The sequence below is a fragment of the Rousettus aegyptiacus genome, unplaced genomic scaffold, assembly GCF_014176215.1.
Source record: "Rousettus aegyptiacus isolate mRouAeg1 unplaced genomic scaffold, mRouAeg1.p scaffold_m13_p_2, whole genome shotgun sequence".
NCBI classification, from domain to species: domain Eukaryota; kingdom Metazoa; phylum Chordata; class Mammalia; order Chiroptera; family Pteropodidae; genus Rousettus; species Rousettus aegyptiacus.
Genome location: NW_023416295.1, coordinates 158,132,417 through 158,159,544, shown reverse-complemented (window position 1 = coordinate 158,159,544; position 27,128 = coordinate 158,132,417). Strand labels below are relative to the sequence as shown.

Here is a 27,128-nt window from a genome sequence, read left to right as displayed (position 1 = left end):
CCTTCTTCCTCGCCTCACGTTCAGTCGAGTAGCCTTGGCAGCTGAGTGTTCGGCTAGTGATCGTTGTGCAGCGGGACTCCCGGGAGCCATGCCAGAGGTAGTGGATACGTGCTCCTTGGCCTCTCCAGCTTCCGTCTGTCGGACCAAGCATCTGCACCTGCGCTGCAACGTTGACTTTACTCGCCGGGCGCTGACCGGGACCGCCGCGCTCACCGTCCAGTCTCAGGAGGACAATCTGCGCAGCCTGGTACGGTGGGACGCGCGCCCAGTGCCCGCCTCTCCCTGGCCACCCGCCTCTTGTCTCTCATCCCGCTGCGGCCTCTTCCCAGGCCCACGTCCCTGTCTGCTCCGCGCACCCCTCGGTGCCCCTCTGCAGCCCTCACCCCTTATTCTGCACCTCCTCCTTAGCCCACACTCATTTCTCAGCGTCCTCTTCTCCAGCCCCACTCGCCCTACTGCTCCGCCTCCCAACCCAACTTACGTGTGTGCATCCCTTCTCTCATGCCCTACGTATACTTAAGTGTCTCCTCCCTGCTTCCCCCCAAACCCCCTCTCCAGTCCCTGGGCACATCCTACTGCCACATCCACGCTGCTCGCCTCACTCAGTGCTCGGGTTTCATTTTAGCACGAATCCCCCCACTCCCATAATCCTAGTTCCCAGCAATTATTCCTCCGTGGCCTCCCCATTTCCACCGCCTGGAGCCTAGAATTCATTCCCTCCTCAGGCCTCAGAGTTCTTCTAGTCCCCAGCGCACCTTCCTCAGCCCACACTCTCGTTTAAGACTTATTCTGCGGATCCCCGATCCCACTCTTACTTCCTGGGCACCTTTATTTCAACCCCTAAAGTCTGCAGGATACGACCAATCGCCGTCTTCTCTCGGTCTCCCTGCCAGTCGTTCTCAAACCCTTTAGGAATCCCAGCTCCAGACCCCTCTCTCCGCCCTACTTTGATACTTCCAGTCTCCGCTAACTCTAGATGCAGCTCTTTTTCGCCAGGGTCATGGTCCTTCCTACTTTTGAGTCTAATCACCCTTCTCTTCTAATAATTTAAAGATGGGTGAGCCATTCAAACTTTCTAAGGATGTCTCAATACAATGTATTAGTAATTGGTTCCAAGGAGCAAGTAATTACTGTGCTTCTTTAAAAAAAAGAAAAGAAAAGAAAGTACTTCTACAACCTCTCCAGCCACTTGAATGATGAAAAACTTGTTTAGATTTATGGAATTTTATTAAATTATTTTATCTGTACAAAATAACCTGTTTTCAATATCCTTACTCAAATTGTCTGATAGTATTTGGATTGTACCTTTCACCTGAAGAATTTCTGAGTGAGCATTTTAGAAATAAGAGGGACGAGAAAAGACCAGCCACAGTGTATTTTGCATAAAGTAGTGTGGTAATAGCTACTAAAGTTTAAATAAGAATTAGTGGTTTTCATACCTCTTTGTCCTGCTTGTGTAATAGGCCTGTATTTTGAGTCATTAATATGAACTAATATAGCAAATAACTTTCTCACTCTTTTGTCCTTTAACATTTTGCTAGACTAATTCTGATTTGAAAAATAGGTTGACTCCTACATGTATTGGTAAGAAGTTACCAAAAAGACTATAAGGAAGAAAATAAATAGGAGTAGTATAAGCAAGAAAGAGACTATTTCTCTGTAGGTTGTACTTTGGTCTTCATAGTACTATGTTATCTTTTATTGCAGGCAGCTTTTCCCAGGCAGATTGGCTGAACTAAAGTCCCGTTTCAATGTAATCTCTTTTTTTATTAAAAATTGAATTTTGATAGCTTATTATCACTTGTTGTGACCTTGCACTCTGTGTGTTTTGTGAAAAATAAAAGCTTTACCTTTGCTCCATGAGTAAGCAAGCATCAGGAGGCTTAAATTTGAAAAGAATGTCCCATCAGTGTATCAATCTAAAAACTTGTCCATTGTTTCGATATTCTCCTGATCTAGAGAAAAGATATTTAAATTATGATTTCTGGTCGGCATGTCTGTTTAGTAAATTAGAGCCTGGAATGATAATAATGTTAGATTTTACACAAGGAAGGCTAATTGTAGTACAGCGACATCTGTTTTTTTTTCTGTTAATTAATCGTTTCCTTATTTATAACAATAACCTGAGTCTTAAGAGTTTGGTTTTATGTATTTGAAGTTAGCTTATTCCTTTCCTCCACTAGATTGTGGACCCTTGAAGGTAGAGTTGATGTTTTATGTGTCCGTGTATCTCAGGTTCTCAGTATATAGCACCTGGCAATTAGAGAACACTCAAAAGTGATGAATTAGTGGATGAATTCAACTAGAAAGCAGTGGCTAAGCGTATCTTGAAGGTGAGATCCATCATAGGTCACTGCCATCGAGAGAAAGGACCCAATGCCAGTGCTGGGTGAGGACGTCATGTGTTCTTTCCCTCTCCCATTCTTGTAGTCCTTGATGCGGGGGGATGCTGAAGGAGTTCTAATAGGACTAATTTCCAGCTTTTCTAAAAATCTTTTTAAAGGATTTTGCTATTTGCACTGAAGTTTAGTACTCATTTGCAATAACTCTCAAGCATTCATTTCTTTCATTGAAATTTTCAGTTTTTTAGTCATTCTTTCAGTTTATGGCTCAAAAAAAGGTTTTAATATCTTGGCCAAGATCATAAACTAGTAAGTGGCAGAAGCCAGGGATGGAACACAGATCTTTCTGACTGCAAACCCACCAGTCTTCACTAAGTAAATGGCTGAGCTGGGAATCAAATCAAGGTGTTTTTTGGTTTTGGTTTTGGTTTTAACGCATAACCCCATGGTTTTTTTTTTTTTATTATAGCACCCTGCAAATAGCAAGTAGAAAATGCAAATAGAAACATAATAATGAGGCATAACACTTTTTAAATTTAAAGCCTCTTTTGTTGCAGAATGAATTTGAGACATACACAGTATAATAAGATTTAATAATAATTAAAGAATTTGTAGGAAGAGAGAAGGATCGGAAAAGCAATATATGTGTAAAGCCCTAGACACAAACACAGAAGTGGGCCCAAGACTGACATGGAATTTCCCAGAAGCCTGTGCAAAATGGGAATCAGGTTTTTTTTTTTTTCCCCATGGCAACCGGCCAGCTGCTTAGGGTATTATTCAAAGAGGATACTATGAGATATATTAAATTATATCCTCAGTAACTGACTACCGTTAGTAGAACTGGTTCTTATAACTACATATGGGTGTCTTGGCTTTACACATAGTTGGTGCTCAGTAAGTATTTATTGAAAAATACCGATTTCAACTTGTCAGCTATCCCGTTTCCTTTGCTTTTCTTTCTTGTTACTATTTTTGAGCAACTGTTTAATAACATTCATCAGTGAAACTTGAGAGGAATTCCTTAATTTGAGACTGATAACTGAGGCTTAGGATTTGAGATATACAGCTTAACCATTGCATTTTCTGTTTTCTTCTGGTCCAGGGTTTGCTTCAGGCACAACACCTACTATTTTTCAGGCTTTGTGCTAAATCCTAGAATGTAAATCTAAGTAACATTCTGTTTTCTTAAGAACCCTTAGTCTAGTGGAGAAAATAAATTATAACACAGTTCAGTAAGTACTATAGGAGAGAATTGGGCCAACTGTTATAAGTACAGAGGATATGAAAAAAAATAGAATAATAACCTGATTCTTATGATTCCAAACAGATTTATAAAGTTTAAGCAATACAGAAAACAGAATGTGTTCCACTGGGAAATGACCCAATTAATTCATCCTTATGGTTACAAGAGTAGTATAAACATTAGTAGTTATATACATAGATATTCAAGTCAAGTTTTTAAAACAAATCAGATATTTAGAAATAGGTACTAGACTATGAAGGGACAAAGGAATAGCTCTGTTATTCTTAATAAAATAAACCTAATAAAGCTATATATTCTGAATATGCAAGTATAGGAAGATAAGTCAGTTCTACTAATTTAGAGTAAGGGCAACAGTTGAGGTACCCCAAAAAGAGAGTAACCCAAAAGAAATAATTGCCCATTAGGAAGCAAACAAGTGGTACTCATAACAACTCTGGTTGCTCTTAAAAATAAAAACAAATAAAAATAAATAAACCAGGTTGGGAATTTCTTCCCAACCAAATATTATTGATTCCAGAGAGATGAGAATTAAATTAATGATTGCCCTTGTGACTTTTCCTGAGTTTATCACCCACAGCTAGTGTAAAAGAGGCAACCTGCCTTCTAACTCTCCATGCTAGTCGAGGCCAGATTCCAGGTAAAGACACCAGAGATAGGGAGATCAAAGAGCAGGCAGTTCTAAAACAGGGTGTGACCTAGGGTGGTGATAGAAAGGAAGAAAATAAAGTATGAGGGCAGTGTGAAAGAAAAACTTGTTAATTGGCTATGTGGAATTGGAAAGTGGGATCAATTGTGGATTATTTGAATGTTTTGTGGATACCTTGAGGAGGTCCCTTAACAGAACAGGGAAATCATGGGAGGGGGCCGATTTAGGAGACAATGATTGCTTCATGAGAATTTTTAGAAGCCTATGGAATATGAGGCATGGAAATATCTTTCCCATGGAAATATCAAGCAGATAAAGAGATATCCAGCTTAAGTCCTGGGGAGGGGATGCAATTGTAAAAACAGACTGATAGTCATCAGCACAGTGGTATTAACCGACTCTGTGGGCATGAGTGAGAGGTAGGAAGTGACGAATATGGTAAGGCTGGAACACTGGGACATATCCACATTTAGGAGTTAGAAAGGAGGGGGAGGAAGAAGCATTAGATAAGTAGAACCATTTATGGGTAAAAGAAGCTAGGAAGGACTTTTCAAATAGATGACGTGGTTTGCAAGGGCTATGAGTGGACAGAGGTCAGTCGATCAGAAGGAGTGCCCTTTCACTGATGGAGAGATTAGAAGCCAGATTGAAGAAGGGGAAGGGAGGAGAGTTTGAGGAAGAAGTGGACATAGCAGCTATAGATTGCGCTTGGAGTTTAAGAAAGGAAAGAGAAACATGAATAGTTATCAGTGAGCAGAAGGACAAAATGAAGTTTTAAAAATAATGTAGGAGGCTTGCTTAGGTTGTTTGGTAACAGTCTGGTGGCATAGGAAGGCTAAAGATTCTAGAACGAGAAATTAGTTGAGAGATAATGAAAGGGTATGGTGTCTAGGGCTCAGAGGAGTATTAGGATAGAAAATACTCATATTTGCTGCCACTCCTTTCCTGCCCAAAGCAATTGTCCTTAATTGGCCATGACAAGGAGATAGGTTCTCCCAGTCTTCTGTGGGGTCATTTGGTCAGGGTTGCCATAGCAAGGTGGGCTTTTTCTAGATACCCAACAGTAGTGATTATAGTCTGTGTATTTGCCAAGGTTTGTTTTAATTTTGGGGTGTATGACAGTACAGAGGATTGTATGAATTCTAGGAAGAAATATATGGTAAAACATATTAAGGAGTCATGAGGAAAGAAACTTAAGTCATAGATGAATTTTTTCATAGCACAGAAGTTAAATTTTAGGAGACAGAAACAAAGGCATTTTAACTTAAAGAGCTGACTTTTACTTAAAGCATGAAATTTGTGTAACTATTATGGAATTACTTAATATATATGCATATCTTAGAACCCAAGAATTTTTAGGAAGCTTGGAGTCCCATGTAATGGGAACTATGCTAACTTTTGACTTCTTTAATTCACTTACTTTCACTGATTCTTACTCTCCCTAAGCAATCAGTTCTAGTCTGTAATTTTCTCTGGGATATAAAACTATCATTTAAAAATGTTAATTTAATTTTAGATTTTGGATACAAAGGACCTTACAATAGAAAAGGTGGTCATCAATGGACAAGAAGTCAAATATGCTCTTGGAGAAAGACAAAGTTACAAAGGATCGCCAATGGAAATCTCGCTTCCTATTGCTCTGAGCAAGTATGAATGTTATACTCTTTCTCTTTTAGAGCTAAATAATGGGGGAAATATATTTTCAATTTAGAAACGTATTTTTAATTTTTTTCTTTCCTGGTTTTAGTTTGTGTGTACGTAGTAATTGGTATTCTGCTCCCACTGCTCTACTGTTCAGATCGAAGCTTATAGTGAAAATATTATGTTCGTAAGATACTAAAGCAGTTCATTGTATGAAATACTCAAGAATAGGACTTTTGATAACTGTTACTTCTTTACTCATCATTTTACCAATAGCTAGGAAAATGTGATGGTGGGAGCACGCCATCTTAAGGAGGCATTTCAGGATCACCTGGGAAGCTTTGACAAGCTGTACTTTTTCCACCTGTTCCCCAGAGGCCAGCCATTTTTATTAATGGAATAATAACAGTGACAAACACAGAACCATTTCTCTGTAGCAATCTCGAGATAAGCGCTTTAGATATAATCTTATCTAATTCTTATGGTAACCCGATGGGGCAATCACTGCATTTTACAGATGAGGAAAGGGAACCTCAGAGAAATAAAGTAACTTATTCAAGAAAATGACAGTCAGAATTGTCATATTGGGAGTCTATCCCACTCTGCTATATTGGGGAGGGGAAAAGGGTATTCGTGAGGTAGGTAACATTGACTCCATTTCTACAGAGGAGGAAACCATGCATATAGTTTGCCCAAGGCCACAGCACAGGTAAAAGGTGGAATCAGGATTCAAGCTCAGGCACCAGCTCTTGCTATTTCCTCTTCAAGATGGGGTGACGCCCAAGCCATCAGTCAGTCCCTCCCTGACTGATAACATCATAAAGCAAATGAAGTGCCCGGAAGAAGAGATTAAATACAAGCACAGATTTTTTTATTAACTAGATTCCACAAACATAAAAACGACTCCAAACGTTTCTAAAAGCGCACTCCCGACTCCGTGGCTTTTCCAGTAACAGGCAGAGCAGCACTGCCCTGCGTTATGCTCTGGCATCCACCGCCGTGGGTAGTCAAAGCTCCAAAATTACTCCCTCCACTTTCCCACTGTCATAAAAGATTACATGATATCACCGAATCCAAACAGCGTTTGACACACAGTGGGCTATTTAGTGCGAGTTCCTATTAAGTCTTCCTAAGGAGTCAGCACGGTAGCGTGAAAAGGACCCACAGGCTGGCATTCAGGTAGGAACGTGAGAGGCAAACGTACCCACGTAAGATACAACATTCCTAGAGCTTCCTCTCAATCAGTAACGGGATCTCGTATAATATTATTTAAATTATTCAGTGCATGTATTGTGAATTCGAATTTTAGTTAGCTTGAATTATACTCTGCTAATATATTTGTTTGTTTCATATAGAAATCAAGAAGTTGTTATAGAAATTTCTTTCGAGACATCTCCAAACTCTTCTGCTCTTCAGTGGCTCACTCCTGAACAAACTTCCGGGAAGGAGCACCCATATCTCTTCAGTCAGTGCCAGGTAAAAAGGATTCGGAGTGATTTCTTATTCCCAGCTCATGAGGCTGAATGCAGCAAAGTAGACAGTGGTCTTATGGATATGTGGGTCTTACCTAAAAGAGCCTTTTAATTTATCTTAAACTATAAAAATAACATTTTATTTATATCTCTCACTATCAACACATTTGTCCATTACTCTAAAAGAAACTTCCTTTAATTTGAAAACATGTCTACCTAGATTGGACTATCTAGGTCATATTTGTATTTATATCTCAGTACCTAGAATAGAGTGTATACTCAATAAATGGTCATAAAAGGAAAACATGGATAAAATAAAATAGGTACTGGTTATGAAAATTGCTAACAATAAAGAAGTGGAAAGTGAAAGATCAGATTTCCCAATTCTCTCCAGACACCATTGCCCAGAGGTAAGTTATGTATGGCCTTTCCAGATTTTTCTTAAATATTTACAAATGCATGTATTATATAAATATATTAAATGTACCTTTAAAATAATATGCTTTGAACTACTTCTCTTAAAAAACTAAGAATAAAGAACCATATAGAGACAATCTGTCACAAAGATGATAAGTATCAAACTCTCTTATGAAAGAAAAAAGGCCTAATTCTGTTAGTAATCAAATAGTTTACAATTAAAGGAACTCACTTTCTTAAACATTTACTATATATCCAAGCATTGTGTTAGGTACTTCCCATATTTTAATCCTCTTAATCTTCCTGCATGACAAATTATTATGGTAGGCTTAATATTGAATGCAAGTCTATAAAAAAGGAGGCAGTGTTGGCACTTGAATTAGACATGTTTACTTTCTATTGTTTGTTTCACACAGAAATCAAGAGGTCATTACAGAAATATCTTTTTAATCTGAGAAATCCTTAGTTCAGTAATCCGGAAGTGACAAAATATTCTAGCCAAGAATGTACAAATTATGCATTCTCTTTCTTAGTAATACCTGATTCTTAGCATTTCTTGTAGAATGTTCATAAACTAAAGTTGGCAAGAAAAGTAAGATTTGTGAGCCATAAGAATGTGAAATTTGACTATATCATTCCATTTCTTATTGGCAACAGTTTTTGAAATAGAGGAAAGAGGTTTCAGGTAAATTCAGAAATTATACAGTTGATAGGAAGCATGTCCACATGACTTTGATGAATTTGCTTGTAGTTGTTCTCTATACATATTTGCCTGGGTTTGGTCTTACCCAGTGAAATACATATAAAAAAACCCCTAACCAAAGACCATTAAGAAACTCTAAAGGCATGTTCTTAGAACCTCATTTTGGGTGAGAAAACCAGATAGTTCTTCTAGTTCTACTTAATCCATCTAGAGGTCTGTGGGATCTCATATCTTTGGATAATCTGCTAGACCTGAAGTAAATAAGGATGGAGTTTGGGGTTTGAAGGTAGTTTATGGTAGCATGAAGTCTGTCTAGGGCTTACAACAGCTTCAGAGAAAGATGGATCAGTATTCCTTTAGGCTCAGTAGACTCTCAGTGAGGCCGGGGTTCCTTTGCTCAACATCAGTAAATAACAGACTTACTTGTAAACAGGCCAAGACAAAATTGTAGGTGCTCTGTCTATTCTTCTCGATGGAACCAGCTTTTATGACAGATTGATGTGGAAGCAAAGAAACACTTTACATGTTATAGAAATGACTATGTCTACATTGTATTGAGATAGGCCGTTCCTTCTCCCTCCTTTTCTTCCTAGTTGTTACTTTCAGAGTTAACTTCAAAACTGAAACAACAGGATTCCAGCGACATTTCTCAAGCTGTGTTCATCAGAACACTGATGTCCCAGTGACTAACCACAAATAAGTAGGTTTCATGTTAAAATCAGTGCGAGAAATCAGACAGGCTTCTTTACTGTAGGTCTTTTCAGAGCCTTCAGGAGGCTTATGTTCCCAGGGACTCTTCAAGATAGATGTTGTATGTCCTGGCTCCCAAATTTATTTCACCAGATAGCCCTTTTTTCTCAGGATTCCTAACAGCTTCTCACTGGGCACTACTATTGTTCAAAGCACACAGTAGGATACACTGTTTCACATTACTCATCCTTCAACTGAACTGTGAGTGCTAACCGTACATTCAAATGGAAAGTCAGATTTTTTAAATATACAAATCGATTGTTGCTACCTTGAAAGATCCCAAGGAATGTGAGATGTATTTTTATTTTTAAAAAGAATGTGCATAAGAACAATGCTGCAGTTTTAATGATTTCTTAGTGACTTGGTTTGTAGAAAACAGAAATAGCTCTTTCTTTTTTCTCCCCCTCCCTGCCCTCAGGCCATCCACTGCAGAGCGATTCTTCCTTGCCAAGACACTCCTTCTGTGAAATTAACCTACAGTGCAGAGGTAAATGTCACAAATTATTCACTGAATTAAATAATCCATATAAGTAAATATAAACGATAAGCAGAGCTAATAATTGAATTTTAATTATCAATTGATAATCATCGGATTTTAATAATTTTTACAAAATTAATTCTTACTGAAATACATAATAAAGAAACTGTGAACCTCATTTTGAATCTCTGGTTTAAAGGCAGTTTTGAACATAAGTGTAAAAAAAGGAACTAAGTACCATTCTGGTTTTTAAAAGATTATAGAATTCTGGACCTAAAAATGAGAATTTGAGAACAATTTTTTTTTACTTTTAAAAATTGACACTTGCAAGATAAATGCACTTTATAGTCAAATAAACATTATTTAGGCATCCTAATGAGCATATATTGCAGACTTGTCTGCATACATTTCCAGCTTATCTTTGTCATAAATACTAATTCTTTTAGGAAAAGGTAGATTATAATTAATAAATAAATACTATCCCAGAGGCTGGCCCTAGTGAGACCGACCAAGCAGCTAGAATTGAGGACCAACCTGTGTGTACTTTTCAATTGCCAGGTCATCCCACAACCCAACTGCACCGCCTATAGTTCTATAGGAAACTGTAGTCGGAGGCAGAGCATCTCCGGTTCTGGACTCTTCCCCATCAACATCACTTAATGACTGCATGACCTTGGGCAAGTCCTATGACCTCACAGCCTCAGTTGTGCCATCTGTATAACATATCACTTCATAAATGAAGAGAGGAAGTGGAACCACATTATTTCCCGAATGCTTTTAGCTCTAGGATCTGTGGTTCTGAAGCTCCTGATTCTTTGCCTGCTACCACAGTAGCTCTAAGTACTGGATCATGCAGGACAAAGGTGGAACTCGAGCACTTCCTGGAATGAATGCTTACTAGAGCATCATTATTCAGAGGATAGTCCTCGATTCCGGCATTCATTAGAAATAAAACTTACAGAATCATAGAGCTAGGGTGCACATTTAAGCAACCATACAGTTTGCTTCATAAAGGTATTTTCCATACCAAATCCAGAGAAAATTATTTCATAATTCTTGGTAATAAGTTTTAGTTTCTCACGATCGTGACCCTTAAAAAGTTCGATTTTTAACTCCAAGTTTATGTTTTAAATATAAATGTTTAAAACTGGGTTCTCTACCGTAAAGTGACTGAAGCATCTGTTTGGGGTGCACCGGGGAGCGGTGGTGGTAGCTACTATTGCCAGGCACTTTTCTGGGTTCTTCATTTATACGATTTATTCCTTGCAGCAATCCTATGAGGTAGTGCTCTTGTTTGATGGGTGAACTGAGGCTCAAGGAGTTATTTGCGCAAGTTCATGCAGTTAGCAAGTGGCAGAGCTGAGATTTTAACCTCGTTTCTACCAAATGCTCTTAATATGGATGGATAAATGGATAGATATTTCACATTTATTTTTAAAGAAGCCAGTTTTACATATTGCTAATTCTATTTACAAAACCGATACATATGAACTTATTGGGTTCACAGTCTATTTCTTAAATAGATAGTCACAAAGGGAAGGAAAAGGTTATTTTACACAAGTACTTCGATAGATATAGAACCTTTTATTTATAACTGGAAATAACCCTTCTTCTCCATTAGGTGTCTGTCCCTAAGGACCTGGTAGCACTTATGAGTGCCATTCGTGATGGAGAGGCACCTGACCCAGAAGACCCAAGCAGGAAAATATACAGATTCAGCCAAAAAGTAAGATCTTAGGGTCTAGATTTTTGTTTTAGTTGGTGGTGAACTACAAATAGTGTTACCCATCCAGAGAGCAGAATTGCTTCTGAAATATTTCAGAATTTAGAAAGCAGCTTCTGTTTTTTGTTTTCATCATTTCTTTTGTGCTTTTGAAATATTTTGTTCTACTTGCACTGTTGTGTTGAAGAAAGAGGTTGCTGGATGTAGAGAGCACATCAGACCCCAGAGTCCCTCATCGCAGTTAGCAGATTTCCTGCTTCTCTAAGTTACACTTTTGCCTGCCCTGATACCAGACTGTGGCGTGTGGTTGTGTAATGTTGTTTACAAGAGGAAGAGCTGTCTTCAGATTCTGTTATAGTCCTTTGAGTTAAAATTTCTACGTAGCTGGTAATTTGACTTTATCTTTGACCTTTAATGAATTGTGTGTGTGTGCACTCACGCATGCACACGTGTATGCTTTTTTAGTTAGCCTCTGTGACATAACGTGTAAGCTAGTCACAGTGGACAGTTTGGCTCCCACCCCAGCTTCTGAGATTGCAAGCTCCCAAACATTCAACATCCTCTTTTTTTCTGGATTATTTTATATGTCTCTCAAATACACCAGGAGTGGATTTAAAAAAGGAATTAAAAAAAAAAAAAAATTTTTTTTAAGTCAAGAGAAAAAAAAACAAAAAACTTAAGAGAAAAGCTCAGTGGCCTTATTACAGTTTAACTTTTGAGAAATGCTTAAAATGTACTGTGTAATATGTGCAATCATCCTTTTCACATTTCAGAAGCTTTCCTTCCTAATGGAATAAAAGGGAAATAAATGTTTTGAAATGTTTTACATCACATTTTTGAACTATTTGACCCCTTAAAAAAGATAAAAGAGAGCCCTATTTAAGAAGGAAAGTAATCCATACTAATGTCTGGAGATTTGAAAGGGAATTCACTTAACTTTTAAATACAAATTGCCTTACTCTGTAACATTTCAAACACTAATTTGGCATGCGGTGTGTGTTTTGTTTGCCCTTTTTAGGTACCGATCCCCAGCTACCTGATTGCTTTAGTTGTTGGAGCTTTAGAAAGCAGGTGAGCTTTTTACAGATTTCAAGGTCAATGAAAAGATCAAACCTCAGGCATCTAGAACTTCTGTCCGGATTAACTGGCAGATCATTTGTGTATAAGTTGACAGCTCTAGAATAAATTTAAATCTAATTATGAAATGTAAATAACAAATTCATTGTAGATTAAAAATCGGTGGTTATGTGAAACAAGTGAGATAAAACATATTAAAGCACTTGGAAGCCTATAAAGATTAGAGAAATATAAGATGTTAAAATTTTACCAATAGCTAGAGTGCCCTTTCTTCTTAATTTTTTGTTTCTTCTTCTAAATAACTGAAAATTAAGAATATCTGTAGTAATCACATTCTTTAAATTGCCAGAAATATGGACAAACACAAATTCCAATTCTTGCCCAAGCTGTTACTAGGTGCATCCTTGGGCGACTCACCTCTTTGAGATTTTTTTTTTCACCTAAAGACTAGAAATAATAAGATTTACTTCCAAAGATTTTTGTGAGGATTAACAGACCTAACGTATGTAAAGCTCCTGGCCTATTGGAGGGACTCACTAAATGATAATTGTAATAATTGTAACAGCAGCTGACATTTAAAAGGTCTTATTATGTACCGATTCTGATGTATTATCCCATTGAACCGTTACAACCCTGTATGGTAGATATTTTTTCCCATCTTACCAATGAAGAAACCAATGCTCGGTGAGTTTGAGTAACTGGCTCAGAGTCATATAGCTAGGAAATGTCAGAGCCACGACCCAAGCAAACCTAGGTCATCTGAACCCATGCGGCATAGACCTGTGCTGTCTAGTGTGGCAGCTACTAACCACGTGAAGCTCGAGATGTGCTGTAACTGTAAAATGCATACTGGATTTCTGAAGATTTAGTATGAAAACAAAAGTAAAGTATTTCATTAGTAAATTTTTATGTTTGATTACATGGTCGAAATGATAATATTTGGATATATTGGTTAAACAATCTGTTACTAAAATTAATGTCATGTTTCATTTTGCTTTTTTTTTTTTTTATGTGGCCACAAGAATCTGAAATTACACGTGGTGCACGTTTGTGGCTCTCGTTAAATGTACATCGGACAGTCCTGGTTGCTGTTGCTACTCAATGTGGCCTAGAGCAGTAGCTTTGGCATCACCTGGCTATTGGTTAGAATTGTAATTTCTGAGGCTCTAGCTCAGGCCAACTACATCTAAATTTGTATTTCGACGAGCGCCCCAGGTCATTTGTATGCACAGCGAAGTTTGAGAAGCACTGCTCTGGCGTCCACTGCCTCTCCAGAAGGGGCAGGGACACCAAGACAGGTCTTGTCACTTGGGATTTTGTGCTACATAAAATTTTTTAAATGAAATTTAAATGAAAATAAATTTTTTTTTTAAGTATTTTTGAGTTTGAACTCTATTAAATGATGTATGACTAGCTCTATTTGTTTCTTCCCTTTTCTATTGTGGTTAAAAAAAAGACGTAAAATTTTAACTTCTTAACCATTTTTAAGTGTATGTATGGTTCAGTAATACTAAGCATATTCACACTATCATGAAACAAATCTCCAGAACTTTTTCCTCTGCAGAATTAAAACTCTGTACCCTGTAAACAACTCTTCATTTCTGCCTCTCTGTGGCCCCTGGTAACCACCATTCTACTTTCTGTTTCTATGAATTTGATCACTTTAGATATCTCCTAAGTGGAATCATAGAGTATTCGTCCCTTTGTAACAGGCTTATTTCACTTAGCATAATGTCCTCAAGGTTCATCCATGTTGTAGCAAGATTTCCTTTTTTTTCTATTTGTTTCTTTGGTATAAGAGTGTTCAGCCTTTAAATACATAACAAAGTTCCCCTGTTCTGGAATAGTCTCTTACTGAGTTGTGACGGGGTCTCTACAGTTGTGAAATTATGAGAGGAAACTAGATGCCCCAAGGTCTTTCCAGAAGCCAATAAGCTAACCTTTGGGGGTTCTTTATGTCTCGGTTTTCATCCGGCCCAGACTGTACCTCCATATAAAGCTGCGAATCAGTGGCTGCATAGACAACAGCAGGTTGTACTCAGGCCATTTAATCTCACCGCTGCCCTGTAAGCACGTGGTATATCACACTCCTTCTGTAAGGATTTGTGTATAGTACTTTAAACTTTCCTAGAACCAGGTAATTTGCCTTGAATTTCCTTTTTATTAGACTTTTTAATTTTGCAGGCAAATTGGCCCAAGAACATTGGTCTGGTCTGAGAAAGAGCAGGTGGAAAAGTCAGCTTATGAATTTTCTGAGGTTGGTCATACAGTCACCCTTTTCAATAACTGTGGCAGACAGTTGTTTTAAGGTATTGAGTATGAAATGTGATAGTGTGTTAAGTGATGTGGTAAAAAATCAAATATGTTATTTATTGCATTTGTTACTTTTTTAATATCATTTTCATTTAAAATAAGCATCATTAGCTCTAACCTTCATAGAAAATAATAGATACTTGTAAGAAAGGTATTAGAATGATGAAGACATACAAATATATATTCGTTAATTTTCCAGACTGAATCTATGCTTCAAATTGCAGAAGATCTGGGAGGCCCATACGTATGGGGGCAGTACGACCTATTGGTCCTGCCGCCGTCCTTCCCTTATGGCGGCATGGAAAATCCATGCCTCACTTTTGTAACTCCGACTCTGCTGGTAAGTGTAAATACTTCTTCCTTTGAAACTGAGTTCTCCTCAAACATAATCCTAGATATGAAGACTCTTGGACCTCTAATAATATTTTTTAATCTTTTATTTATATAACCCTTGTTTCTAATTTTATTGCTTATTGTGGTTATTATCATCTCATCTTTCAAAGGAAAATAATTTGGCCATGTGGGAGAAAAGAATATTATGTATGAGGCGTTTTGGGATATCAAGGGTCGGGGGCTGTGTAATACCAACCCACTGATGAATTATGTATCAAGACGAAGAAACTAAATCATTCGTACTTGGCATATAGGTACTGGTATAAAAAACAAAACAAAACCTCAATTTACCGTGTATAAGAAAGGATTAGGCCACAGTATATAGCTATATTTTATATACCTTTGTATATAAAATGCTGCAGATCCTTCCTAGAACCAAGTGAGCAATGGATTAGCAACTAAATAAGGAAAATAAAATATATCATAGGAGACACTATAAACTTTTAAAAAATATACTGTGGATAATAAAGAGAAAGAAGGTAAATAAGGGTAAATGAGATAAGTTATAAAGAGCGAAAGTAGGAGAAATGTTTCTTAGATGTTAGAGACAAGTATACTGACCCTCCTGGTATTGGAAAAATTCTCTCGGATTAGGAAGAGAAAGAATTACGCAGTTTGTTAGTCCTGCATTTTTTGTTTTATTTTCTTACCACATGTCTCTTTTGAATTCTTTGGAGTGCCGTGTAGAAATACAGTGGTCCGTGAATGCCAGGATACTGTATCTTGATATAAATGGTCTTTTAAGAAACAGTCTGTAATTTGATAACTGAAATACTAAGGTATTTTTTTTCTTTTTTAGGCAGGTGACAAGTCACTCTCCAACGTAAGTTAAAATTTTTTTGTCCTGGCCTTATCCTCAAGAAGTATTAAGTGAACTGATTTTAAAATATCCATTGTATTATGTTGAAGATACGGTTATGAAAGATAAAGTAAGACATTTTACATTAACAATTAGACTTAACAGATTTAAGAACATTTTATGGTTTGATCTCTTAATATGTTCACGAAATATTTTTTAATGGAGTGATGTATCCATTTAATATTTTCTAAATGATTTTTTTCTAATTTTTTAAAAATAAATTTATTTAGTTTCAGGTATACATTACATTGGTTAGACATCTATAATGTTCATAAAATCATCTCCCCAATTGCTCCTCCCTCCCCTGGCCCTCCACTTAGCCATCATGTTAATGCTAACTGCATTCCCTCTGCCATGCTCCTCATGCCCAGCAATCAACTACTAATTTATACTTCTTTAACCCTTCACCCCGTTCTCCCAGGCCCCAACTCCCCTCCCCTCTGTCTGTCACCAAATTGTCCACTATATTTGTGAGTCTGTTTTTGATTAGTTTGTTCTTTTTGTTCCTTAGATACTGCATATAAGTGAAATCATATGGTATCTATCTTTCTCTGTCTGACTTATTTCACTCAGCATAATAACCTCTAGGTCCATCCATGTCATTGCAAATGGCAGAATTTCATTTTTTTTTTAATGGCTGAGTAATATTCCATTGTATATATGAACCATAATTTCTTTATCCAATCATCTGTTGATGGGCATTTGGGTTGCTTCCATATCTTGGCTGTTATAAATTGTGCTGCCATGAATACTGGAGTGCATAGATCTTTACAAATTATTGTTTTGGTTTCCTAACTTTTTAACTGCTTTACTTTTTTGTCTTTGTCTAAATTATGATTATTTTGGTGAACTAAGTAACTCCCTGAATATCTCAGCTAATGCTTAAAAAAAAATGAACAATGTGGAATTGAAAGAATTAGAATGATTGCATAATGGGTTTTTTTAGAGTAAGGTAATCAGTTTTACTTCTAATCATTTCCATGATTTCCTTTAGGTTATCGCACATGAAATATCTCATAGCTGGACAGGAAATCTAGTGACCAACAAAACTTGGGATCACTTTTGGTATGATTTTTTTCCTATTTTTTCGTTATTGATTCTTGTTAATTTCTTTCCCTGCTTCTAACCATTCTGAACTGTTTTGTGTATACATCTTGTTTTTATTTGATATCTCTTTGGTACCAAGGGTTTTGTTTTTTTTAATGCCGTAACACTTGTCACATTGTTAAGTAGGGTAGGGATATTCAGTTTATGCTTGTTATTTAGTTCCCAGTCTAGTCATGTTGTAGTACCTACCTGAACGTGTAAAACCAGGACCATGGCTTAATTTTCCCTGCTGCCCTCTGCTGGAGTGGGCTTTCCATTATTCTGAATTAAATGTAGGGAAGCCCCCCTGCAGCCTGCCTAGACTATAGTGATCATGCTTTGCTTTAAGAAAAGCCAAAAAGAAAATACCATGTTGATTAAAATGCCTTTTCCTCTGTTTTTATTTTTATTTAAAAAAAATTTTTTTCAGGTTAAATGAAGGACATACTGTGTACTTGGAACGCCACATTTGTGGACGATTGTTTGGTGAAAAGTTCAGACATTTTCATGCTCTGGGAGGATGGGGAGAACTACAGAATTCGGTAAGTGAGTCATACTTTTAAAAGCAGTCATCCAAAGTTGTGTAGGCGGTCAATAATTTAAGTTTGAAAAGCATCTTTCCTAAGCAGCAACAAGAAAATCATTTTTACAGGTATGGAAAAAGGAGCCAATGCTGGTGTAATATTCTATTGAACCCTAACCTCAAATGTGTTCATGACCAGCACGACCTCACTGGGTATTTGCAATTAAAACAGTTACTGTGTTTGAATTTTATTTGATATATATTGATGTTGTTTTTCATTGACATTTAAATTCAGTTCTCCTGAAAGTTGAATTTGCTGACCAGGCATTGAAACATTTTTCTAGTTTTTCAAAAGACTAAAGCTACTTACTGGGCGAGAAATGCCATGGAACTATTCCATAAGTAGCCATTCCATCAACAGACTTCCAGAATTTATGTTAACATATCCTACAACTTCCAGGGTCTAAGTCTGCATAAGTCCTACACTCCCCTAGTTATGCCGCTGAGTGATGTAATACTTCCATATTAGCTTATTCGCATGGTGATAACTAGTCTTCATATTTGATTATTCACCTACTTCTGTGTCTTGCAGATAAAGACTTTTGGGGATACACATCCTTTCACCAAGCTTGTGGTTGATCTGACGAACGTAGACCCTGACGTAGCCTATTCTTCGGTTCCCTACGAGAAAGGCTTTGCTCTACTCTTCTACCTGGAACAGCTTCTTGGAGGACCAGGCAAGTCATTGGCGTTTTCTGATTTTTTTTTTTTTTTTTTTTTTGCAGGTAATGTGAAAAATAAAGAAGAATTTTTAACTGTTGTTTTTTGCTCCGTTGTCTTCCTCCAGTTCCTTCTGTCTGTGTCTGCTGAAGAAATCTGTATCATTTTCTAATGTTAACTCCTCTTGAAACCTTGAATAACTGCTGAGTTCGAAATTGCGGTGCTTGACTTACCAAAAAAAAAAAAACCACTCAACAGTATTTTAAAATTAGGAAGATAATATATACTCATTGGAAAATTTGTGTGGTGTAGAAGTTTATAAGAGTAACAGGCGAGCACCCCTCAGCCCCTCCCCACTCCCTGGGGTAGCTGCTCCTCGCAGTTTGGTGTGTATGGCCCCAGATCTTTTTCTAAGTATAAATGAACAAATAGACAAATAAATATATACCGTTATTTTAATTACAGAAAATGGATCGTACTTTATAGTTATTCTACATTTTTTAAATTCAGTATTTCACACATATCCTTTCATATCGGAATGTACAGCTCTATCTTATACGTTTTAATGCCAGCATCGTTATTTCATTATTTAGATGTGCTGAGTTCATGTCACCTTCCCCGCTGCTGGCAGTGGAGGTGATCTCCCTCGTTGATTTACTTAGAAGGCCCTTCCTTACCTGGACCCATTCTGCCTGTCTGATCTTATTTTCTTCCTTGTTGGTCAAACTGGGGTCATTGCTTTTAGAACATATGCTGTGTGTTCTGTTTCTGTATTCATTAGGTCATCCCTTACCTATAATTAGGATTTCTTTTCTCTCTTCCACAAAATTGCATACATTCTTCCAGCCCCAACTTAAGTCCTGCCTCCTTTTTGAACATTCTTTCACTCTTAAGGCCCTTTTGGCTTCCCTCTTCTCCAAATGTTCCCTGTGGTTAACTGTACAATGCCCAGCGCCAAAAAAAAAAAAGCTAAATAACTAACTTTGCAGTAATACTTTTGTTTTTTTTAACTCTTAGAGGTTTTCCTCGGATTTTTAAAGGCTTATATTGAGAAATTTTCCTACAAGAGCATAACCACTGATGACTGGAAGGATTTCCTGTATTCTCACTTTAAAGATAAGGTTGGCTTTTAAAAGCTTTCTTTCTTTTTAAGCCCAGTATAGCTTTATTTAACGGCTATTGGTTAGGTTGATTTGAATTACTTAATAGTAGTATTGGTCTGGAACTTAAGACTCAGTCTTTCATTGTATTTTTTTATATTTAAAATGTGATCTCAACAACATAATGTGTAGAATTTTCCTGTTTCAGAGACACTTGCAATAGTTTTAGAAATTTATTTTTTGTATGTACTTAATTTTTCTATTTTAATTACTTAGCAGAACATAATTAGTTAATATAAATTTATTTTTAAAAAGAGACTTAGAAATTACCTTGACAAATTAGTATAGACATAACTGTAGATATGAGGACCTGAAAGTCTGTTTTAATTATTTTTTTAATAGAAAAGATTGTTCTTTAACAAATTGGGTATTGTTACTGTTCACAGGTTGATATTCTCAATCAAGTTGATTGGAATACCTGGCTCCACTCCCCTGGGCTGCCTCCTGTAAAACCCAAGTCAGTACTTACCCTGTAATGATTACCTTCTCATTCTAAATTCTAGAATATCCTCAAAATATCCGAAAGGGTTTTATGCCTTCCTGAAGCTGTTGATTATGTAGTGACGAGAGTAGAGTTCTTAGGTGTTTGAACCTTAACCCTGAGGTCAAAAGAATAATTTTCATGATGTTATAAATATAAATTAGTTCAGTTTATTGCGAGTAATTATTGAGCGTCTCCTTTCTGCACAAGGATGGTGAGAGAAAGAGAGGAGTTGCCCTTTCCTTGAAAACCTTTGCAGTCAGAAAAATAACATAAATATCATGTTAATCATTACAACAGAGTCATAAGTTATCATCCATCCCCGTTTCCAGGGGAGGCAAATGAGGCTTAGCTAGGTAAAGCGTCTTGCCCAGGTTTACACAGCATGTAAAAAATAAGAGTTGAGATTCAAACCCCTGCCTTTTAAACCGAACACCTTCCTCGATCGGCGACCTGAACCCTGGCCTTCCGCAAGTCACGTCAGGATGCACACTACCCTCTGTTCCAGCCAGGAGTGCTGTTCCTTGCAACTAGAGTGCTCTTCACCCAGCTGATTCAAGTCACAGCTCAAGACATGCTCCCTCATGGATGCAGTCCCTCTTTGACCAAGTCAAGTCTCCCATTTAGGGTTTCTCGGTGCTGTGCATTGCCTCTTTATAGCTGTTGCTACAGTATTAATTTTACATTTATTTGTGCGATTATTAACCTCTTCTTTGCTACATTGAAACACCACAATAGTAGGGCTCATATCTGGTTTTACTCATTACTTTTCTGAGGACTTTGCCCTAAATGAGGGTTGCCTCCTCTCCCTGGGCTAATCCCGACTAGTTCTTTTCATTACCATGAGAAGGAAGTTTCAGGGCAAAGGTCTTTTACTGTCCTATCGTTTCTTTTGAAATCAGTGCTAAGTAATGTTCTAGTTGAAGGTAGTTTACTGCCTGAGCAGTCTAGGACTTCTAATCCCACTTGGTCTTGAGGACAAACAAAAGGGTCTGGCTGCGGTCCATGGCCTGACTACTTCATGAAGATAAACTAGCAGCTGATTCAAGGACAGTCACAGCTTTGACCCCTTTATTATCTCCCTCTGGGCCCAAACTCTCTTGAAGCAGGTTCAGTGACAACTTCTGATCAAAACTTACTTCATTTAGGCCCTGAGGCCAAGTATGTCTCTGTTCTCTAATAGAAACATTTCACAGCAAGCAGGAATGATATACAGAGAGAGCAGTGTGTTGCAAGAATTTTGCGCACATTACATGTTACATGGCCTTTTCCATTGTTGTAAAACATATGATTTCTTTTCCAAGGCGAGAAAACACAAAAGTTAGTGTAACATTCTTAGCTTCATGGTTAGAGTTTATTTCCACTTTCATCTGAAAAGAGAGGAACAAAATCATCATATGATTTCAGAGTCTCCCATAGGTCTCCTCATGTGACACCAGTATTTCCCCAGGACCTAGAACAGTGCTTGTTACATAAGTGCTCGCAGATCTGTCGATGGTTGGATGGTTAGAACAACAGAATATGAGATCCATGAGAGCAAGGTCTCTGTGTTGTTCATCTCTTGTCCCAAGTACCTAGAACTGCTCCTGGCCTACAGTGAACACTAAATATGGTCAACTGAGGCTACTTTAGCATTTGCCGCTGAAGCTTATGACGGTCTTTGCTGAGATGTTTTGGCATTCTGTCTAAAAAATAATCCGGCATTTCATTAATTTGACATCCACTTGGATTTCCGAGTTCTTAGATGATGCCAGTAATTAAGTCAGGTAGAAGATTTCGTATTTCCATCACTCTGGAGTCCTTTATTTAAAAAGAACTTTGAAGTTTAAGTATGTTCTTTAATTTTAAAATTACATTTATGCAAAAGCATGTGCATTTTAATAAAATTTAATCTCTATTTTTTCATCTTTGCAGTTACGATATGACCCTGACAAATGCTTGTATTGCCTTAAGTCAAAGATGGATTACTGTGAGTAGTAATGTGTGATTTTTGACTCTTTTTCTGAATTGTACTGGTATTTCTTTACTCATGAGGAGATGGGGCTGGTAGCGATAGGCACTTTACTCATAAACGCATGTATTTGGAAAGGCTATTTGTAAGTCAAGTTTGCCCAGAGCGATACTAACCATCTCCCAATGTATAAAGTGACGTTTAAGGGCGGGAAACAAGTAGACAGTGATGGCACTGGTTCTGATTTTTCTTGCTTCTTGTCGACTCTTTAAAAAGTATGCAAAAATATTTGCATTTTTCCTTTTTTTCTTTTCCTCATAAATCTTTTATAAAGGTACTACTTCAAGTATAGCCATTACACATACCAGATAAATCTAAGCTGGTCCTGGGTGACAGCTAATGCCAACGGTTGGGGAAGAACTGAGGCACTTTTTCTCTGTCAGTTTGCTTGTTCACATCCATGAAACTTCCTAAAGAGGAGCTTCTTCATATAGACACTGAACTATCACTCTCAGAGAAACCACGGGGAGCATAAACCCTGGATAATTCTTGAATGGAAAGTTTAGCAATAAATCTTATAGGAAAAATAATTTCCCCTGTACCCTCTAAGTAGGTTAACATGAATAGTACAAAGGATGTCAAAAGTTTCCTCCACTCTTACTGTTAAGTCTAATTTTACCTAAGTGGTACACATTATAGGAGTCATAGTTAGAGTGATACGGCCTCTGAAATATTTAAGTAGCTAAGGCTTAAATTTATTTTTTTACAATTTTATGCACTCTTATATTTCTGTTTTTTCTTTCATTTTTACTTTCATGTCAGAAAACCAATAAATATTATTAAATTGTATATGAATGGATATAACTATGTCACATTTATTTTAGGCCAAAGAAGATGATTTCAATACATTCAGCTCAGCGGACCTGAAAGATCTCTCTTCTCATCAGTTGAATGAGTTTTTAGCACAGATGCTTCAGAGAGTAAGTACTAGCTCAAAACGTTAGAAATTAGGATGGGCATAAAGACATAGCATTTACGTCGAACCCAACTTGGGAAAAAAAAGATTAATGAGGAAACTAATAGAAAAAATAATTTATAAAATTTATTCATTTACCTGAAAACATTTGTTGAATGCCTCCTGTTTAGTATTGTGATGAATATAAAAATATATGAGAAAGAAATATGCCAGGTCCTCAGAAAGTTTACAAACCAAAGTCAGAAAGGTTACACATGCAAAATTTAGAAATAAAAGGAGGTATAGTTCAGGTGTAACTTGAGAAACGCTTAATTAGTGAAGAAGGACTCCCAACTGTTATAATCAAGGAAGGATTTTGGAAGAATGAGGCTTGACTCGAGTGGAGCAGTGTTAGCAGGGAGGGAGAAATTCAAAACAGGGAGCAACAAGCGAATGGACAGAGCAGCCAGTGACCCAGCGTGCCCGATGTTGCGGGACTAAGTCGTAGCGCCGGTAAAGAGGTTACTGGAGGTAACACCAGAAAGGCCGGCAGGATCGGATGTGGTAAGTCTTGAATCCTAAGCTAAGAATTTTAGATTTTATTCTAGTCTGCAGGAAAGGTCTTGACATTTTTAAGAGTCATTCGACGAAATGGTGGTTATGAAAACCGCTCTGCTGCTGATGCGAAGGCTGGATTGCCACGAGGAACGCTGGTGGTGGAGTTAGCTGGGCGACTCAGAGGAGTCTAGGACCTGAGGGTGGGGCTGGCGGGAAAGGGAAGCGGGACAGATGAGAGGGGAGGGTACACGGGACGAACGCACAGGGCTTTATGAATGACTGGATTTGGGGGTAACAGGGAAGCGTCCAAGCAGATTTTAAGGTTTCAAACCCAGGTAATTAAAAGAATATGTGAGACCGAAAGATGCTGCATATTGAGAGGGAGATAATGACTGAGCCTTTACTACCTCTCAAGGTCCTTAGATCTAAGGACCTTGAGAGGGATGGAGAAGACTTTGAACAGAATTTCCTGAATAGGATTTCAAGACAACCGGGGCCTTAGTGCATCAGTTTTCAGTGCGTGAAGTTAACATCCCAACTTCACAAATGTCTGTAGCACCGCCACGTGGCCTGGGGCCGCAATGAAAGAAAACACGATGGGACTCGATGACTTGAGGGTAGGAATGGCACACTTTGGGGAAAGTAAGGGAGCCGAGCAGGTGACCTTAACCAGGGTGGACTTGAAGTTTAGTTGAAACTGAACATTTTGGGAAGCGTGTAGCGGTCACTGAGAAGCGAGATGGTTAGTGAGCGTGGAGTGAGAGTTTTGTGAGTGAGGTCGTGGCTGGCGACGAGAGTTACCATCACCTCATGGCACCTCAGCCCACACTGCACAGGTACCTCAGACTCTCCTTGTCCAAACTGAACTCTTCTTTCCTTTTTTCTCCCAAACCTGTTCTTCCTTTTAGCACAGGTTAAGAAGGGCACAGGAGGTTTATGAACCCCCTGAAATTGTATATAGAAATTTGTGTTAATAAAGTAAGTGTATTTTTTTCCTAAGGAAAGGGTCCATATTATTCATCAGATTCTTAAAGGGGTCTGTACTATAAAAGTTTAAAATCTGATATTTTTTAGGGATCTTGATAATTTAAAAAAGAGATCTCAGAGGAAGTATAAACCTGGGAAGGGTATTAGTGAGGAAAAATTTAAGGAACTGTGATTTAGTCTAGAGAATGGAATATATTTAGAATATAAAAGGTATAAGGAGAACTCGAATGACTCTGGAAAGGGTCTGAAAGTTAATATTTTATATATATAAAAAGTCTGAGGAGAGTAATTCTCAATTAATTCTCTACATACCTCACAAATTAAAGTATCCCTTGGCTCCCAGTAGAACATCTTTATCCAGGATAAGTTTGCACAAAATTTACTTTAGTGTGCATTTATTTCTTTTTATTTTTTTTTAATCTAACTTACTATTATGTTATAAAATATCGAGCATTTTAATCTGGCTAAGAATTTCTCTCCAGCTCCTTTCTTCCAAGGAATCCTGTTGAAATGATACATTATACTTTCTTATTTTGCTCTTAGGCACCTCTTCCATTGGGGCACATAAAGCGAATGCAAGAGGTGTACAACTTCAATGTCATTAACAATTCTGAAATACGATTCAGGTACATCATTTTAACTTGTCTCTGTGGAAGAAAGTAGAAAATTAAAAGATGGAGAAAGGGAAAGCAGAGTATGAGACATACATAAGTCTTGAGAAATCCTTGTCAAATTTCTTGGTTCTAAATAAATAATTATATATTTTTTTTAAGGAATAGTTTAATAGCTATACAATGATAGTATTAATCTTTTTATTAGAATTTGTTCTAAGCTTCTCTTGCCTTTAAAAAAGATTAGAATTAAGGATTCAGTGGTAAACAGGCTCCACAACTAGCCAAATTGACCCTGAAATGGGAATAGTTAGAAATCTTTTATTCTGTTATATGGTAAATCTTCCTTAATTCAGATTTGTAGTGGTAAGCTTAAACCAAACTTCAGTTCCTTCAGAAATTACATATATAAGGTACATGAGCACCTACACAAGCTAGATCTTTTTAAAGAACAAACTCCTCTTCCTTCTCTTCTCCAATTGTGTATATAAGTATTTGAGATTCTCAGAATGAAGACATAATGTAAAGTGATGTACAATGTAACTATAATGGGATTATTCATCATTATGAAAGTACTTTTCAAATATACCTGCCCTATCCTGCCCTGTGCTCCTCATTTCCTACTCCGTACCCCCTACAAATCTTCCTTTCAGATGGTTACGGCTCTGCATTCAATCGAAATGGGAGGAAGCAATTCCTTTAGCTCTAAAAATGGTGACTGAACAAGGAAGAATGAAATTTACACGACCCTTATTCAAGTAAGAACCAAATCAAACTATGCTTTGAATTTATAAGGAATGGGGAAGAAAAATCTTAATGTTCTTGTTGCTAAAATACTTTGTACAATGCAATCTAAAAATAATGCATATTTTTTAATTTGGTAAATATAACACTTCTAGATATTTAAAATTTGAGATAATTTCATTCACTTTTTGAGAAGCATTATATGTGGATTACCTAATATGGGCCAAACAGGGTTAGACACTGGTGAAAATGAAACAAAAAGACAATTTTATAGATACAGAAATATCTTTAAAAGCAAGTAGAAGATAATTAATGGCTAGGCATGGTCAAGAAAAAGAGGGTCTAGAGTTAAGTGAAAAAAAAGTTGAGCAGGTAAAGCCAAATTTTTTGATTCAAATGTTGCAACAAGGTGGAAGAGTAGATTGCTTGACATATAATAAAGCGGTGCTCGAAAAAAGGGGGGAAAGTATCCTGACTATTTCAGTGAAATGATTTTGCTTATGGATTTGGCAGGAATTCTGAAAAAATATCACCATGACATAAATATCCACAATTAATCTGTTTCATCGACTTCACAAGTATAATAAAGTTTGCCAAAATAAGAAAACAAGTCATGACCTGTCTTTCTTCTTCTTCTCCTCCTCCTCCTCCTCTTCTTTCTTCTTCTTCTTCTTCTTCTTCTTTTTTTTTTTTTTTTTTTTTTGCAGGGACCTCGCTGCCTTTGACAAGTCCCACAACCAAGCCATTCATACCTACCAAGAGCACAGAGCAAGTATGCACCCTGTGACTGCCATGCTGGTGGGGAAGGATTTAAAAGTGGATTAGGACGTGCCTGTTGCTGATTTCAGACATTTCTCTTTTCTAAATTGAAGTCATAGAGAAATATAAAACTTCAGCTCAGACTCTAACTAGAAATGCCTTTTTACTTTTGGCTTTTTATTGTTTTGTCAGTGATTTTCATAAATAAAGCTAAGCTACCTTCCTTCTACCCGCCGGTCCCAGTGTTATGTTCTTTAGAAAAAGTGAATTCGAGCAAAAGTTTAATCTTTTGATTTATAAATGTCAAATTTTTAGGTTCAAATATATTTTCTCCCAGTATGGTCACAAACAGTACCAACATATAATTTACTTGTTATTTTAAGTTCTTTAAACATGATTAGAGTTTTGCTTTATAAATAGCCTTAAACAGCAGCACTCAGTTGGATTTGCTCACCACCCAGCTGGATGTAGGATGAACTCCCTTACCAAAATGTACAAACTCTACCGGGAGCACT

The 27,128-nt window shown here is 37.2% G+C and overlaps 1 protein-coding gene across 2 annotated transcripts; it reads left to right on the top strand.

The window, feature by feature from the left end:
- LTA4H (leukotriene A4 hydrolase) lies at positions 1-26,842 on the top strand. 2 transcript variants are annotated; one of them, XM_016159402.2, is made up of 19 exons: positions 1-247; positions 5,769-5,899; positions 7,249-7,369; positions 9,654-9,722; positions 11,335-11,439; positions 12,455-12,507; positions 14,698-14,770; positions 15,026-15,166; positions 16,019-16,042; positions 17,073-17,143; positions 17,595-17,706; positions 18,280-18,424; positions 19,425-19,528; positions 19,954-20,024; positions 21,963-22,017; positions 22,884-22,979; positions 25,043-25,125; positions 25,764-25,868; positions 26,562-26,842. In XM_016159402.2, exons 1-19 carry the CDS (start codon positions 89-91, stop codon positions 26,677-26,679), a joined length of 1,836 nt encoding a protein of 611 aa, XP_016014888.1. In that variant the 5' UTR covers positions 1-88; the 3' UTR covers positions 26,680-26,842. The 2 variants fall into 2 exon arrangements, with proteins under 2 accessions (XP_016014888.1, XP_016014889.1); XM_016159403.2 differs by lacking the exon at positions 25,043-25,125.
- Positions 26,843-27,128: the final 286 nt, after the last annotated feature.